The sequence below is a fragment of the Elephantulus edwardii genome, unplaced genomic scaffold, assembly GCF_000299155.1.
Source record: "Elephantulus edwardii isolate Elephantulus edwardi_28Jun2011 unplaced genomic scaffold, EleEdw1.0 scaffold00020, whole genome shotgun sequence".
NCBI lineage: Eukaryota > Metazoa > Chordata > Mammalia > Macroscelidea > Macroscelididae > Elephantulus > Elephantulus edwardii.
The window spans coordinates 957701-973073 of record NW_006399770.1 but is presented as its reverse complement, the minus strand read 5'-3'; the positions used below and the strand labels follow the sequence as shown (position 1 = coordinate 973073).

Genomic DNA, 15373 nt, shown 5'->3' with positions numbered 1-15373 from the left:
CATCTTGGCTGCCGGCTTTCCAGCAGCCACCTGGGTTAACCACGTTTCCGGCGCTACAGAAATACGTCAGAGAAACGCGACGCTTTAATCCCGACTCCCCAACCCTAATCCGGGTCTCGCGAGAGTTCGTAGCCTGGGAGCCGTGTTTTCTCTGCGGAGTATGAGTAGGGGTGGTTTGAGATAGAATCCGAAAGGTTAGAGATTCCGGCTTTATAGAAAATTAAAACGCCTTTTGCCAAAACAGGCCTACGGGAGTCCTAAATTCCACAGGGATGAACTGGAAAATGGCACATTGTCTTTTATTTTGTTCTGCATCAGTTTTCGTATTTGTTTAGTAATTCTGAAGATTTTCATGCGTCCATGGGTTTGCCTTCAATATGGATTGAATTGCAACGTTAACAAAACAAAAGTTCTCACTTCTGACCCATAGGCGACATCCTGATAGATGGAGAAAAGATTGAAACTGTCAACGATTTCCTTTTACTTAAGTCCACAACCAACACCCTTGGTACTGGCAGGCAGGAGATAAGGAGATGTGTGCACGGGGGAAATCTGTAGTCAAGGACCTGTCCAAATTACTGAGGAGCAATGATGTTAGTGTGAGGACTAAGGTGCACCTGACTCAAACCATGGTCTTTTTAATCACTTGATATGTATCTGAGAGCTGAACAATTAATGATTAATGGTAACAGAAGGAAAATTTATGCCTTAGAACTATAATCCTAGAGAAGAGTACAGAATATGCCGTGGACTGCTAAAAGAACAAACATATCTTGGAGACTATGTAGCCAGAGTGCTTCATGGAGGCAGGCATGGCGAAGCTTCATTTCACATTCTTTGGCCAAATTGCCAAGAAAGGCTATTCTTTGGTGGGCATCATGCTTGGAAAGGTGAGGGAACTGTGAAGGAGAGGTAGACCACCAATCAGATCAATTGATAACAGTGACTACAGCAATGGGCTCAAGTATGTTGGAAGTTGTGAGAATGGCAAAGGATGAATCTCTTAGAACTCTGCTCTAACTTGAGCCAATTTAATATTCTTTGACACACCTACCCCCATTACCTCAGTCACTGAGTCAATCTATCTTATGCAGGGTCTTCCTTTTTTGCGCTGTCCCTCCACTCTTCCAAGCATGATGTCCTTATCCAAGGACTAGTCCCTCCTGGCAACATGCACCAAATTATATGAGATGGAGTTTTAAAATTTTTGCCTCCAAAGAGCAACTTGGTTTCACTCTCTGCGGGACAGATCTGTTTTTTCTCTTGGCAGTCCATGACATGTCCAATAATTATTTCCAGCACCACAACTTAAAGGTATAAATTCTTCATCATCCTTAACCATTGACAAGCTCTCTGATGCAAAGCAAGTAAATATAAAAACCAAAGACTGACATTGTTGCTCTTTAGCACTATGGAGAGGTCCTTGACAGCAGATTTTCCCAATGCAACTCAGCTTTTTGTTTCCTTACTGCTGGTGCCAAGAGTGTTGACCCAAGCAAGCTACAATTGTTAATACTCTCAATATTTTCTCCATCTATCATGGTGCTGCCAATTGACCCAGTGATGAGAATCTTTATTTTCTTGATATTGAGCTGCAATCCATATTGGAAATGGCAGTCTTTGAATTTCTAGAGGAAACTCTTCTAGTCCTTCTCAGCTTTGGGTAGCAAGGTAATGTCATCTGCATTGTTCCTCCAATAAATTTCTCCTCATAAAGTACAGCCTCCCTAAAGATGTGTTCTGCATATGGATTGAAAAGGTATGGAGAAAGGATACATCACTGAGGCATTCCTTTATTGACTTTGAACCATGCAGCATTTTGTTGCTCTGATGACTGCTTAGCTAAGTATAGGTTTTGCATGAGCACAATACTGAGATACCTAGTTTTCTCAAGGTTAGGCACAATTTATTGTGATCCACACAGTAAGATATCTTCGCATAGTCAATAAAACACAAATAGACATTCTTCTGGTACTCTGCTTTCAGCCAAAATCCATCTGAAATGGGTAATGATGTCCCTAGTGCCAAGGGCTACTCTAAATTCAGCTTGCATTCCTGGTAGTTCTCTTGTTAATATACTGTTGCAGTCATTTTTGGATAGTGCTCAGCAGGATTTTGCTTGTGTGCAATATTATTTGATAATTTCCACATTCTGTTAGATCACCTTTTTTCGAATGGGTGATCCAGTTAGCTGGACAGATGGTTGTCCTCCAGATTTCTTGGCACAACTTGTTTAGCAAATCCAGGTCAGCATCTGTTTGTTGAAATATGTTAGTTGGTATTCCATCAATTCCTGGGGACTTGTTTTTTTGCCAATTCCTTCAGAGCAGCCTTGATCATATGTTGTTAGATTCATCAAGTTGAAAATGAGTATTATAACTCTTCTCCAACAACTTAAAAGCACCGATTCTTCACCCTGTCATCCTTATCTACCAGCCAAATTTCAGATGTATAGCAAGTAATTGGAAAGATCATGGCTTGACTCAAGTGTACCTTAGTCTTTAAAGTTATATTGTTAGTCCTTAGCACCTTGGAAAAGTCCCCAACAGCAGATTTTCCAAATGCAGCATATTTCTTGATTTCTTGACTACTACTGGTACCAAAGGTGTTGATTGTGGATTCAAACACTATGAAATTGTTGACAACTTCAATCTTTTCTCCATCTATAACAATGTTGCCTATTGACCCAGTAGTATTTTTGTTTTCTTGATGTTGAGATGTAACCCATATTAAAGGCTGTTGTCTTTGATCTTCTGCAACAATCAAGTCCTCTTCACTTTTAGCATGCAGGGTCAACCGCATAACCCAAGTTGTTGATGAGTCTTCCTCAGATCCTGACTCCACATTCTTCTTCATAAAATCCATAATCTTGAATGATTTGCTTAGTATACAGTTTCAATGTTTGGAAAATTAGTACTGGGAGACATTAGGAAACTATGCAGTCTAAAGGTGAGAAGATGATTACAGATTGGGAGTAAGAATGAAGGAAGGCATTGCAAAGGACACACATGAGTAAAAAGACTGAACATCTAAGTAAACAGACTTTCTTAATTTCAAGCTGCAGGTGAGAAAAGATAAGTACTTCCCAGATCTCCTACATTTTTAATTAACAAAAAAAATTTTATTCCTTCTTACATATTTTTTGGGTGACAGCACATGGCCATCACCCCCACCCCATCTATCAGTTTGTCAAACTGTGGTAGCTTACGAAGGTGGAACTATACCACCAATATTTCAAATACTTACAGGATTCCCCCTTGGTAGATACACTTGAGTGAAGCTTATAGATTAGGAAGAAAGACTTGACAGTCTACTTTTGAAAATAATTGTTGTTGTTATGTGCCATCAAGTCACTTGCGACTCATAGCGACCCTATGTACAACAGCCCTAAACTCTGCTCTGTCCTGTGCCAATCACACTGTCTCTGACACTCTCATCCCAATTACCCCAGTCACTGAATCAATCCACCTCATAGAGGGCCTTCCCCTCCTGCGTTGTCCCTCCACCCTCCCAAACATGATGTCCTTTTCCAAGGACCTGTCTCTCCTCACAACATGTACCTTTTGAAAATTAGCCAATGAAAAATCTTAGGGCTTGCAGTAGAATACTGACTCATACAGTGCTGGAATATGAGTCCCTACGTTGGAAGGCACTCAAAATACAACACTGAAAAAAAAAATACAACACTGGTCACAATGATGGACTTAACGATTGTGGAGAAGGTGAAAGAGTCTAGTCTTTATCATTTCATTCTGTTATACAAGAGTGGGTGCATACTCAATAAAGCTAGCAACAACACTACCCTCCAGCTAAATAGCTCCTTCCATCACCTCTTGCTGCCAGATGTACCTAAGTCACTAGGTTTTGGGCAATTACATTTAAATATTGTGAAAATATTCTGGGCGCTCTGGTGGCTAGGCCTGTAGGGAGTTGTGCTACAAACCCAAAGGCTGCACCTTTCTTGTGGTTTGAACCCATTAGCAACTCTGTGGGGAAGACAGGCAATCTCCTCACATTCCATTTACAGCCTCAGCAACTCAGCAGAGGGTCAGTTGTATCCACAATGAGTTTTTGAGTTGGTGTATAGAAGCTCTGGGAGCTTAGTGGAAGCATTTGCACTGCGAACCCACAGGCAAATCTGCCAGACACTCTTCAGGAGAAAGCTGGGCAATCTCCTCCTATGCGTTGCCTTTGAGAACCTGCTGAAGGGTCAGCTATGAGTCAGTTCCGACTTGATGGTAACAACAACGTTATTCAGGGGAATCTACTGAAGAGAGAGGTGATCTTCTTGCCACCATTTTAAACTTCATTTCACTCCCAGAAAATTGTTTGCTCTTTGTTGTTATGTGCCGTTAAGTCACTTGCAACTCATAGCAACCCTATGTACAACAGCCCTGAATCCTCCTCTGTCCTGTGCCAACTTTACTGTCTCTGATACACTTATCCTCATCACTGAATTAATCCATCTCATTGATGGTCTTCCTATCTTTCTCTGTCCCTCCACCCTTCCAAGTATGATATCATTCTCAAGGACCAGTCCCTCCTTGAAACATGCCCAAAGAATGTCAGACAAAGCCTCAGAATCCTTGCCTCTAATGAGCAGGCTGGCCTCACTCTCTCTAGGATGAACCTGTTTGTTCTAGCAGTCCATGGAATATTCAAGCCTCCTCTCCAGCACCACAGCCCAAAGGCATCAACTTTCTAACATCCCTAGTCATTGTCCAGCTCTCTGACACATAAGACGCAATTGTGAAGACTATGGCGCACCTTCGTCTCCAGACTGATGTCATTGTTCTTCAGTACTCTGGAGATGTCCCTGACAGCTGAGTATCTTTTTAAAACTTACTTTATTTTCATTCTTCTTATTATTATTATTCATTTTAATGAACGTTTACAGAGACTTTGGATTTCCATTCATTTATTGTTGCCTATCTTTTTAAAAGCCACTGTTACTTAATAAAGTAGCCTCAGTAGTGCAGTGCTTAAGCACTTCAGCTATTAACCAAAGGATTTGTGGTTCAAAATCACCAGCCTGCTCTTCAGGAGAAAGATGTGGTAGTCTGTGACTGTAAAGATTTATAACTTTGGAAACCCTATGGAATCGCTCTATTTTGTCCTACAGGGTTGCTATGAATCAAAATTCACTTGATGGCAATGGTTCGGCTTTGGTTTACTTATCTGAAAATTTTCTTTTCATCTGAGCCTAACATCAACTGGAGAATTTATTAGAAAATAGAGGTGGAGTGGCCAGCCACAGAAGAAATTTTCCTTTGTGGCAGGAAGAGTGTATATCTGAAGTAGAAGAATGTGAATGCAAGGTTGAAAACAAAGAGTAGATGGTGTGGAATAGATAACTTGAATCATTTTAAGTAGATGAGTTGTCTGCTTAGACTAATGGAAAGGTTTAGAGATTCTTGTGGAAACATGGTAGAGAGGAACAGTAGGAATTCTAGTAGGGCCAGATCGCAATGAGACTACCTAAGGAGAGAAAGCAGAAAACCAAATTTGAAGATGGAAGGTGGACCAATTAAAAGTAGGAAATAGAAATGGCACAAATGGTTAAATGTCCAACTTACCTTCAAGTTTGGTGCTCTGAACATACCCAGAGGTGCCTCAGAAGACAGGCTTGGTGATCTGCTTCCAAACAGTCAATGACTTGAAAACACTATGATGCAGTTTTATTCTGCACATGTGTGGTAGTGAGGGGGAAGTTTTCACCAAGAGCTGGAGTCCATGTGACAGCAAAAACACTAGGGGCCAAGAACAGCATCAATCCTCGTAATAGTACTGAGTGCTCACTGTATGCTGAATGCTTTAAATGGATGTAATAATTGAATCACTACATCAAATAAGTACACAAAAATTAAGATAATAGTGTGGGTGTTGAAAATTGGGATACTATTGAAATATCACCACTAGGTCGATTGGCAGCATCGTGATAGATGGTGAAGAGATTGAGATTGTAAACAGCTTCTGTTTGCGTGGCTCTTAACAATCAACACTCTTGGTACCAGAAGCCAGGAAATAAAAGACTCAATGCATTGAGAAAGTCTACTGTCAGAGACCTCTCCAAGGTACTGAGGAGCAATGATGGCAGTCTGGAGACTAAGGTGCATCTGATATGGGCCATGGTAATTGCAGTTACTTGTTATGCATCAGAGAGCTGGACGATGACTAGGGATGATAGAAGGAGAGCTGATGCCTTTGAGCTTTGGTGCTGGAGAAGAGTATTGACTATACCATGGACTGCTAGGAGAATGAACAAGTTCATCCTGGAGAGGGTGAAGCCAGGCTGCTCCTTGGAGGCAAGGATTCTGAAGCTCCATCTGACATACTTTGGACATGTTGCAAGGTAGGATCAGTCCTTGGAGAGGGATGTTATACTGAGAGGGTGCAGGGACAGCACAGGAGAGGAAGACCCTCGATGAGATGGATTGATTCCATCACTGGGGTAATGGGGATAGGTGTGTCAGAGACAATAAGGTTGGCAAGAGATGGAGCAGGGTTTAGGGCTGTTGTAATAGGGTCTCTGTGAGTCATAAGAGACTCGACCACACATAACAACAACAACAACAAAAAAACATTAGAAAATCGTTGTGTATAATACTCACTTGCAGCATTGTATCTTTAAAGTTGAAAACAAAAATATCACGTCTCCAAACTATTTATATTCTAAGTTCAGGGAGGAAAAGCATAAAATACTAGATTTGTTAGCATGCATACATGGTCTACCTAATTATTGCCACCACAAATGGGCAGGTCGGCTGATAACAAATGGATAAAAGGGTTGTTGTGTGTTTTAGACAAGCTGTAAGGCTGGTTACTCTTTTCCTATTTTTATCTTCTTTGCCTACCCTCTTCTTTACCAAAAGTAGATTTTGGTTAATTATAGTATACTCCATTTTGGATATGAAGGGGGATATATTTTTTTTTTTGAAGGGGGATATTTTTACTAAAATTTACTTCTGAAAATGATTACAAAAATCTTTGAAGAATCCAGCAAAAATAGAGAAATGTAAAATTGTGTGATGTGTTGATCTTCTGACAGTGGCTCTGAGTGTCTAAGGTTTATCATTCAAAATTGTCTTTCCTAGTCAAAAGATTGTTTGTTTTATGCTGAAGTAATTATTGTATTAAGGAGAGAGGATGCTGTGTAGATGGGCAGGCATATGCATATTGGGTATGTTAGTTAGCCTATCCACAAAGGGACTGGCCAGTCTCTACATTCTACAAGGGACTGGCTGGTCTCACCAATAAATTGAACAGCTTGGTGGCCTAGTGGCAAGAAGCAGTACTGCAACCCCAAAGGCAAGCAGTTCAAGGCCACCAAGTTCTCCATAGGAGAATGATGGGCAGTCTACTCTCACACAATTTAATGCTTCTGAAAACCCACTGGAGGACTGGTTCTGATTCAGTGTTACACAACAACAGCACAACAGCCTCAGAGACAAATCTTCCTGGTGCCAGTGAAGAGGAAACAAGAATGTAGGATGCCCTTCTTGCTTCAGCTACACTTAATAGCTGCAATACTTACGGTAGCAACACCTAAGGATAAACTGGAGAATTGATGTGAGATGGGACCTTGGGGTGTGGTGGCAAAGGGAGAGGCAACAGTGGAAATACTGAAAATTTTGTTAGACAGCTGAGGGTGGGAAGCTAACATTGACAGGACTGAGAACTTGAGAACACTGTCATGAGACTCGTGGCTAAAATGTCTATATGCACATTTCAGGTGCTGTCTTGTTATTAATCTGGATTATAATCTTTTTACTTCCCAATTTGGTTTTATGTGGTCTGTGAACTATCACATTGGGTTTTTGACCCAACAAAGCAGTAAGATTTGTGTTGAGTAGAAAGACATATGGGAGCATGGAAAACATGTCTGACCTCATGGGAATTGATTTTTTGCTGATTCTGTTGATGAAGACGGTTTCCCTTTGTAAAGTTGATAAAAGTCAGACATGGCTGCCCTCATATGGTCCTTGCCCTTTTTACAGTGGCCTCCCCTAGAATGCACACTCAGCAAATCTCATCCACTGTTAAATCTCAGTACCTGGCACAGAGGAGGCGCTTAGTTAATCATCTGTTGAACAAGTATGTTAAACAAATAGGAACGAAATGAATGTTAAAGTAACTGGTGAATTCTTTTAGACCAAAAAGCTAAAAATAGAAACAATGGGTAGACAGAAAAAAAGAACCAAAGAGAAAAGCTTAGATTGGCACAGGACAGAGCGGAGTTTAGGGCTGTTGTACATAGGGTCGCTATGAGTCACAAGTGACTCGACGGCACATAACAACATCATTTTAATACTCAATGGCTCAAAGAGTAGAATGTGCTTAAGGATTTAGAGAACTGGAAATTAGCAGGTGAAATTTCCCAGAATGAAATCTAAAGAGCTAAGAAGGAAAAAGAGTAAGATACAAAATGAGAAGCTTCAGGTTCCAAAACAAGAGGCTATCAAGGACAGAATAGGCAATATTTGATGAGATAAATGACTGAAACATCTCAGAGAAGGAAGATAAATTCTTAGCATGAGATGGAAAGCTAAGCAAGGAAAAAACCCTATCCATAACCTCATATGGTGAAACTACCTGGTCAAGGAAAGAGAGATCCAAAGCAAGCCATCAGAGAGAACTTACATTACCTGATTGCATGACTTAACTATAACACCAAAGTAATCAAATCATGTGGGATTAGACAGACACATAAAAGGAGTGGGGATGAAACCTAGTTTATAAACAGACCACAAATTTACTTTCAACAAAGATGTTGTCATAGGTTAACCTGTGTTCCCCTGAAATTGGTGAGGGACATCATGCTTGGGAAGGTGGAGGGAAGGCGAAAGATATGAGGACCCTCAACCAGGTGGATTGACACGGTGACCACAGCAATGGGCTCATGTGTGTCAGAGATTGTGAGGATGGCACAGGATAGGACTGAGTTGAAATCAACAACAGTTCATGGGGTTGCTATGAGTTGTATTTGACTCGACAGAACCTAACAAAAATAAAAGATCTCTATATCTATATGAACTTGGCTGTGGGAGTACTGATGTAATGAGGCAATTATGCAATGATGACATGCCCCCCATCAGTGAACAGCCCTAATTCATTAAGGGCATTATGGTGGGATGCAACACACTTAATCCAGTCATAGCTCCGATCCACTGTAGGGGCAGGCACCTGGGATATAACCTGCATCTTTTGACAAAAGAGGAAAGGACAAATAAGTAGAGAGGAAAGAGACCTCCGTACTACCAAGAAAGAGGAGCCACAATTGGAGCATGTCCTATATACGCAGTCTGCATTGTGAACTTCCAGGAAAAGAGTGAGGCAAAAACAGAGATCTCCAAGGAATGTTGGAGCTACAGATACTGAAAGGAGACAAGGTCCTTCCTCCAGAAGCAGCACAGAGTTAGCTTTTCTCCTAAGCAGCACCCAGAATTGGATTACTAGTCTCCTTAACTGGAAGGAAATAATGTTAAAGCTATCTGCTTCTGCTATCTGTTACAGCAGCACTAGATAATGATACCATAATTACTCAGTGGGGAAGGTGCTTTTTTTCAACAAATGTTGAAATGGAAAAAATCCTCTACCTTTGATGTATACTACACCAAAAATATTAGTAACTTCAACTGAATCATAGACCTAATTGTAAAAGCTAAAATGATAAAAACTTTTGGGGTAAATATAAGGTAAAGTATCAGAAAGGCAAAGCTTTCTAGTAACAAATTAGCCATAAAATCTATCTGGAACTAACCAAAGTTAGTTCTCTGAAGGCACTGTTAAGAAAATGAAAGCTGGGACTGTGGGAAACATTTCCATTATTTATTTCTGAAGAAAAAGGAATTGGTCTCATAGCTGACCCTTTGGTACGTTTTCAGAGGCAGTTAATCACATAGAAGAGTGGTTATAGTTTTGTAGAGTAGGTGGTGGATTTGAACTGTATACCTTTGGGACTGCAGTGCAGTTTCTTACCGCTAGGCTGCCAGAGCTCCCCAATACATATATCTAGGATCTGTTGAACATAGGGTTATTATGACCCGGAATTGCTCAAGGGCCCCTTTAGGAGCCTTCGTGGTGCAGTGTAGTAAGCACTGACCTACTCACTCAAAGTTCAGCTGCTCTGTAAGAGAAAGATGAGGCCGTCTGTTTTTGTAAAGATGTATAGCCTTGGAAACCCTACTCTGTCCTGTAGGGTCATTATGCATTGGAATATACTCAACAGCATTTTAAAAAATATGTGTGTATATGAAAAACAGCATAATTGGAAATATGTAAACAAGCAAACACAAAGGGTCCACGGAATGGTCTAACTAGCAAAGGAGCAGGAAATAGGTACAGGCCAGGCTGCCCTACTTGATAGCAGACATCATTCTACGTAGCTTGGGAGTTTTGTCATATATTCAAATTTATAGTATTAAATGACTCTCAGAAGACATGCATGATTTCTCAAAGTAGATAAAGATGTAAAATTTTTTTCCCTTCCTTTATTATAATTACAAAGACATCACAATAAATGGAAAATTTTAACTAATATATGGTTGTTTATTGAATGAATACATGGGTATTTTTTATGGTTTTTATTTTAACAATTACTCATAATTTATTTCAAATCATACTGAGTTTGAATTCATATAGTTTGAAATCAATATAATGCTTCCACCTATTAAACCAACTCAGAACAAAACTCATAATTTAATAATTGTAATACAGGTAAAATGAATGACTATCAAATGCTTTATTAATAATACTTTTTATTTTATAGTATAGCACTAGACATAAGAAAAAGTTTAATTATCTAATCAAAACATTTTCCCTTCTAAATGAATTTCTCATTTGGTAACTACAAAAATATTCATGAAAGCCATGTTACATACTCTTCAGAAATAAAACAGACAAAATCCATCATTAACTTTATGGGGGAAAAAACAGATATAAAACCTAGTACATTAGGAAATTAACTAAGGGAGAAAAAAGTTCAGAATCATAAATTGTTATACTTGAGCATGAAAACACAATTGCTACAATGGTATAAATTCTCAAAACAACTTCATATTTCTCTAAATGTGTATTTGGAGGAAAGATGAATTTTGGCAGCTATGTAATAAATTTTATCAGTTACTTACATTTCCAAATATGGAAAACACAAGGCAGAACCACTTGAAACAAAGTTCTAGAAAAATAGACATAACTGAACAGCCTTAGACCTTTCATGAGGTGCCCTGATAGTATGGTGGTTAAGCACTACATGGCTCAGTGAATAAAGACCTGTTCCCATAAAGAATTCGGCCTAGAAAACCCTACAGGGCAGTTGTACTCTGTCCCATGGGGTCACTGAGTTGGAATTGACAGTAATGGGAGATCTGTAATTGCCAAAAAAATGATTCTATTTTGGCTATTTGGCTCTGGGATGGAAACGTCTAAACTGTTGTTGTTGTTATGTGCCGTCGAGTCGCCTGCGACTCATAGCGACCCTATGTACAACAGCCCTAAACTCCGCTCTGTCCTGTGCCAATTGCACTGTCTCTGATACTCCCATCCCAATTATCCCAGTCACTGAATCAATCCACCTCATAGAGGGCCTTCCTCTCCTGCGCCGTCCCTCTACCCTCCCAAGCATGATGTCCCTCTCCAAGGACCGGTCTCTCCTCACTACATGTCCGAAGTAAGTTAGACGGAGCCTCAGAATCCTTGCCTCCAAGGAGCCACCCAGTTTAACCCTCTCCAGGACAAATCTATTTGTTTTCCTAGCAGTCCATGGTATTCTCAGTACTCTTCTCCAGCACCACAGCTCAAAGGCATCAGTTCTCCTTCTATCCTCCTTGGTCATTGTCCAACTCTCTGATGCATAACAGGTGATTGCGAAGACTATGGCCTGTATCAGACGCACCTTAGTCTCCAGAGAGACACCACTGCTCTTCAGCACTTTGGAGAGGTCCCTAACAGCAGACTTTCCCATGGCAATGCGCCTTTTAATTTCCTGGCTGCTGGTGCCAAGACTGTTGACTATGGAGCCAAGCAGACTAAAGCTGTGTACAATCTCAATCTCTTCACCATCCATCCTGATGCTGCCGATTGGTCCAGTGGTGAGAATCTTTGTCTTCTTGACATTGAGCCTCAATCCATGTAGTTCAAATGATCTTCTTTTGAAGAAACATCAGGCATTATTTGTGATTCAAGAAGTCAGTGAGTGATACAAATGATTAAGTGCTGAGCTACTGACTAAAAAGGTTGAAGGCTTAACTCTACCCAGGCCAACTTAGAGAAAAAGTCTTGTAACCTAGTCAAAAGATCACAGTCACTAAAAACCCAGCAGCAAAGTTCTACTTGGGAACACCTGTGGTGCTGAGTCTGAATCAACATGATGACAACTAGTTCCAGGCATCTGTCATTTGAGTTCTAACAATGACCATTCCTAAATGAACATTAGTGTGCTGGCACCAAATGATTTTTTAAGTTATACCACAAGAGCATATTTTATAAGACATTTTGTTCCTTCTGGTGAATAGAATTTCTTAGATGAGAATCTAAGACAGACTAATTGTAAACCAAGTCTAAAAAATATAATACTTTATGTTAAAATAAGGCTTCAGGGTTTTTCCAGAACATATTAACAAAGTACAGCCTCTTTTTTCATGTTTACTGGAAAAAACCCTACTCACCGAAGTGATCTCTACTTTGGTAACTGGATCTACAGTTGCCCAGAAAAGACATCATAAACACTACTGATAGCTTTCGGTTTTAAGGAATTTTTTGGTAATATTATGTTATGGCTTCTAAAGTATCAAATTCTTAAATCAAATATTTGGAAAATAAACACTATATTCAGATAATTTAATGAAAAAGGAACAAAGGCTGTGAATATCAGCTTGGAAAATTATAAAGCCTTTAAAAATTGGTAAGGTTATTAAATAACAGAAATTTAGCAGACAGGAATGAAACAAAAATCTTATTTAAAAATTCCATAGATGGTCCCTTTTACAAAATAAATCTATAATCTTGCTTCAAGAGTGTGGGTGTAGGAAGTCACAGAAAGCATTTGCTGAAGTTTGAACACACTGACAACACTGTCTTTTCATTTTCAAAACAATCCTTCAAAATAAATCCTTGTTTATTAGCCAAAGGGTTAAAAAAACAGTAAATCTTACATTAAAGCTTACTTTTAAAATATCTCAAACACCTCACTACATAGGATTAAAACAAAAATATAATTTTGTTTGAAGATGTATGCTATAAGGAAAGTTGGCCATATGTATTTGATGACATTATATACAATAATGTAAAGGCTATATGGTTTTAGGAAGTACAAAATCTAAACTACTTTTAGCAGATAAGTTAGTCAATTTTGCATTATTTTTTTAAATGATCAAATTATTCAATTGTTAAACCAATTTTAACTTAATAGGTTCTGATGTATGATTTTGAACATGGAACTGTCATGTCTAGCTCCTTTCTGTAAACTGAGAAAATGTCAGCAACTAATTTTATATAGGTTCAAAGTTTAAAAATATTGACAGAGATAAATTTTAGAAGAATATTCCAAACTATTTCATGTATAGTCACAAATTTACAGAATTAGGGAAACTTACAATATATTTAAGAAGTCAGAGCTTATTTATTTGTGGCTTTCTGTTTCTTAAAATTAAGGAGGAATTATACAAAAAGAGTTACAATCTCTTCTAACTCTCAAATTTTGATTACACTGTTTTGCTTCTAAAGTTAAAACTGTATCTCAAGGTCTAATTAGACTACTTTGGCCCTGTCTTAAAGATTTGTTTGGGGAGGGGGAGATTTGTTTGCCCCCTTTTTTCCTGCCATTAGCCACTTTTCATCAGTTAACACATTTTATGCCACTGATTCTAAACCCTACTCTCTACACACTCTGCCCTCTCTACTGTCTTCAGAGGCCCCAATATCCAACACATGCTAAGTGTTCAACATGTCTTGAATATTCTTTAAATAACAGCAAAATATTAAGGAGGAATCAACATTTGGAAAGTGTCTGGATCTGACACTATTTCCTTTATAAGCCTCCAAATGGTTAATTTCAAATTCTTCTACGTTCCTTTTCAGATATACTTTGGCTTGTCATTGTAAATAGCAAGAAAATAAAATATGGCACAGGAATACCAGGCTAAACAGCTAACAGTTACGCTACAAGAATACACACAAATTTACATTTGAGTTCATGTACTGAAGAAGTGAATTTTATTTACACTAATAGTAGATCTCAGCTGCTCCAGTTACTGAGATATAATTATTTTATCAAAGACAGGAAAAATATATTCCAGTATTTAAGTTTTAATAACTGTCATTAAATTGCTTAGAGTAAGAAGCAATTAATGAGTATCTTTTGAAATAAAAAATATGTATATACATTACCCTGATACCTAGCCCAAAATATATCTAACAATTGTCTTGATTTCTGTTAGTCATAAAAATAAAGGAAAAATATGCTGCAAGTATTTTCTTTATAGACAATTTCAATTAGAAAACAATAGTTTAATGAAAGCAATGTAATGGTTCATGTGAGTGAACTACTATGAAGGCAAGAAAGTATTCATACTTAACAACACTGTCATACATAACTAAAGAATACCTTGCTCAAAGACACCATTTAGATTTTTATACATCTGAATTTTATCTTATATTCAAAGAGAAGACACAGTAGGTTATAATAATAAATCACAGTTAAGAACCCCTTCTTTTAGCTTGTAAAATGTAGCCTTTTGATTTAATAATGCCTCTGCTTTTAACAATGACAGAGTATCTCAGCAGCCAGAGTGGTACCCACTCTTGTGCTTGAATGCCAGGGATACTTTCCTGAAGAGCTTCTTGGAAACTTGCTTCCGAAAGCAGTTCTAAAAAGAAAAACACCAACAGCAAAGAGTTAAATTTAGAAATTAATTCATTACAAAGGTATGCATTTTAAAGCAGCAAAATAACAAAGGAAACACATCTACTTTACAGTAACTAACCATTTGGTAGCTCAGATCTAAATCTGTTTCCCTGCTTCTTTTTTCTCAACCAAAATGGATGGACTCTGCCCTGCCTGGTAGTCTGGCAATTCTGTCACAAGTCGGGAGAGGACCACTACTCACATCTATTGAGTTGAAGCCCGGGATGCTGCCAAACATGCTACAGTGTGCAGGAAAATTAAAACAAAGAGCAAATAAAACTCCAAAAGAGTTAAATGAAGTTGAGAAAATACCCAAGAAAGCAGAGCATTCTGTAACAGAAATACCTACCACAAGCGGATGGTTCTAACAAGTTTTCATGTTTGTACTAAAAATGTTTACCTTTCTCTTTTATAGTATTCCACTATGGTTTCCTTTTTTTTTTCTTTTTAAATTATTATTAAATTTTTTTA

At 38.6% G+C, this 15373-nt stretch overlaps 1 protein-coding gene across 2 annotated transcripts in view; it reads right to left on the bottom strand.

The window, feature by feature from the left end:
* Positions 1 to 14639: 14639 nt before the first annotated feature.
* The window catches only part of GCLM (glutamate-cysteine ligase, modifier subunit), a 37798-nt gene continuing 37064 nt past the window's right edge, over positions 14640 to 15373 (bottom strand). Inside the window, exon 6 of one of the 2 annotated variants that reach the window (XM_006882406.1) lies at positions 14640 to 14864. In XM_006882406.1, the coding sequence (XP_006882468.1) occupies positions 14695 to 14864 (170 nt within the window). In that variant the 3' untranslated portion in view covers positions 14640 to 14694. The remainder of the gene's footprint in view (positions 14865 to 15373) is intronic. The other variant, XM_006882405.1, reaches the window with a different exon arrangement.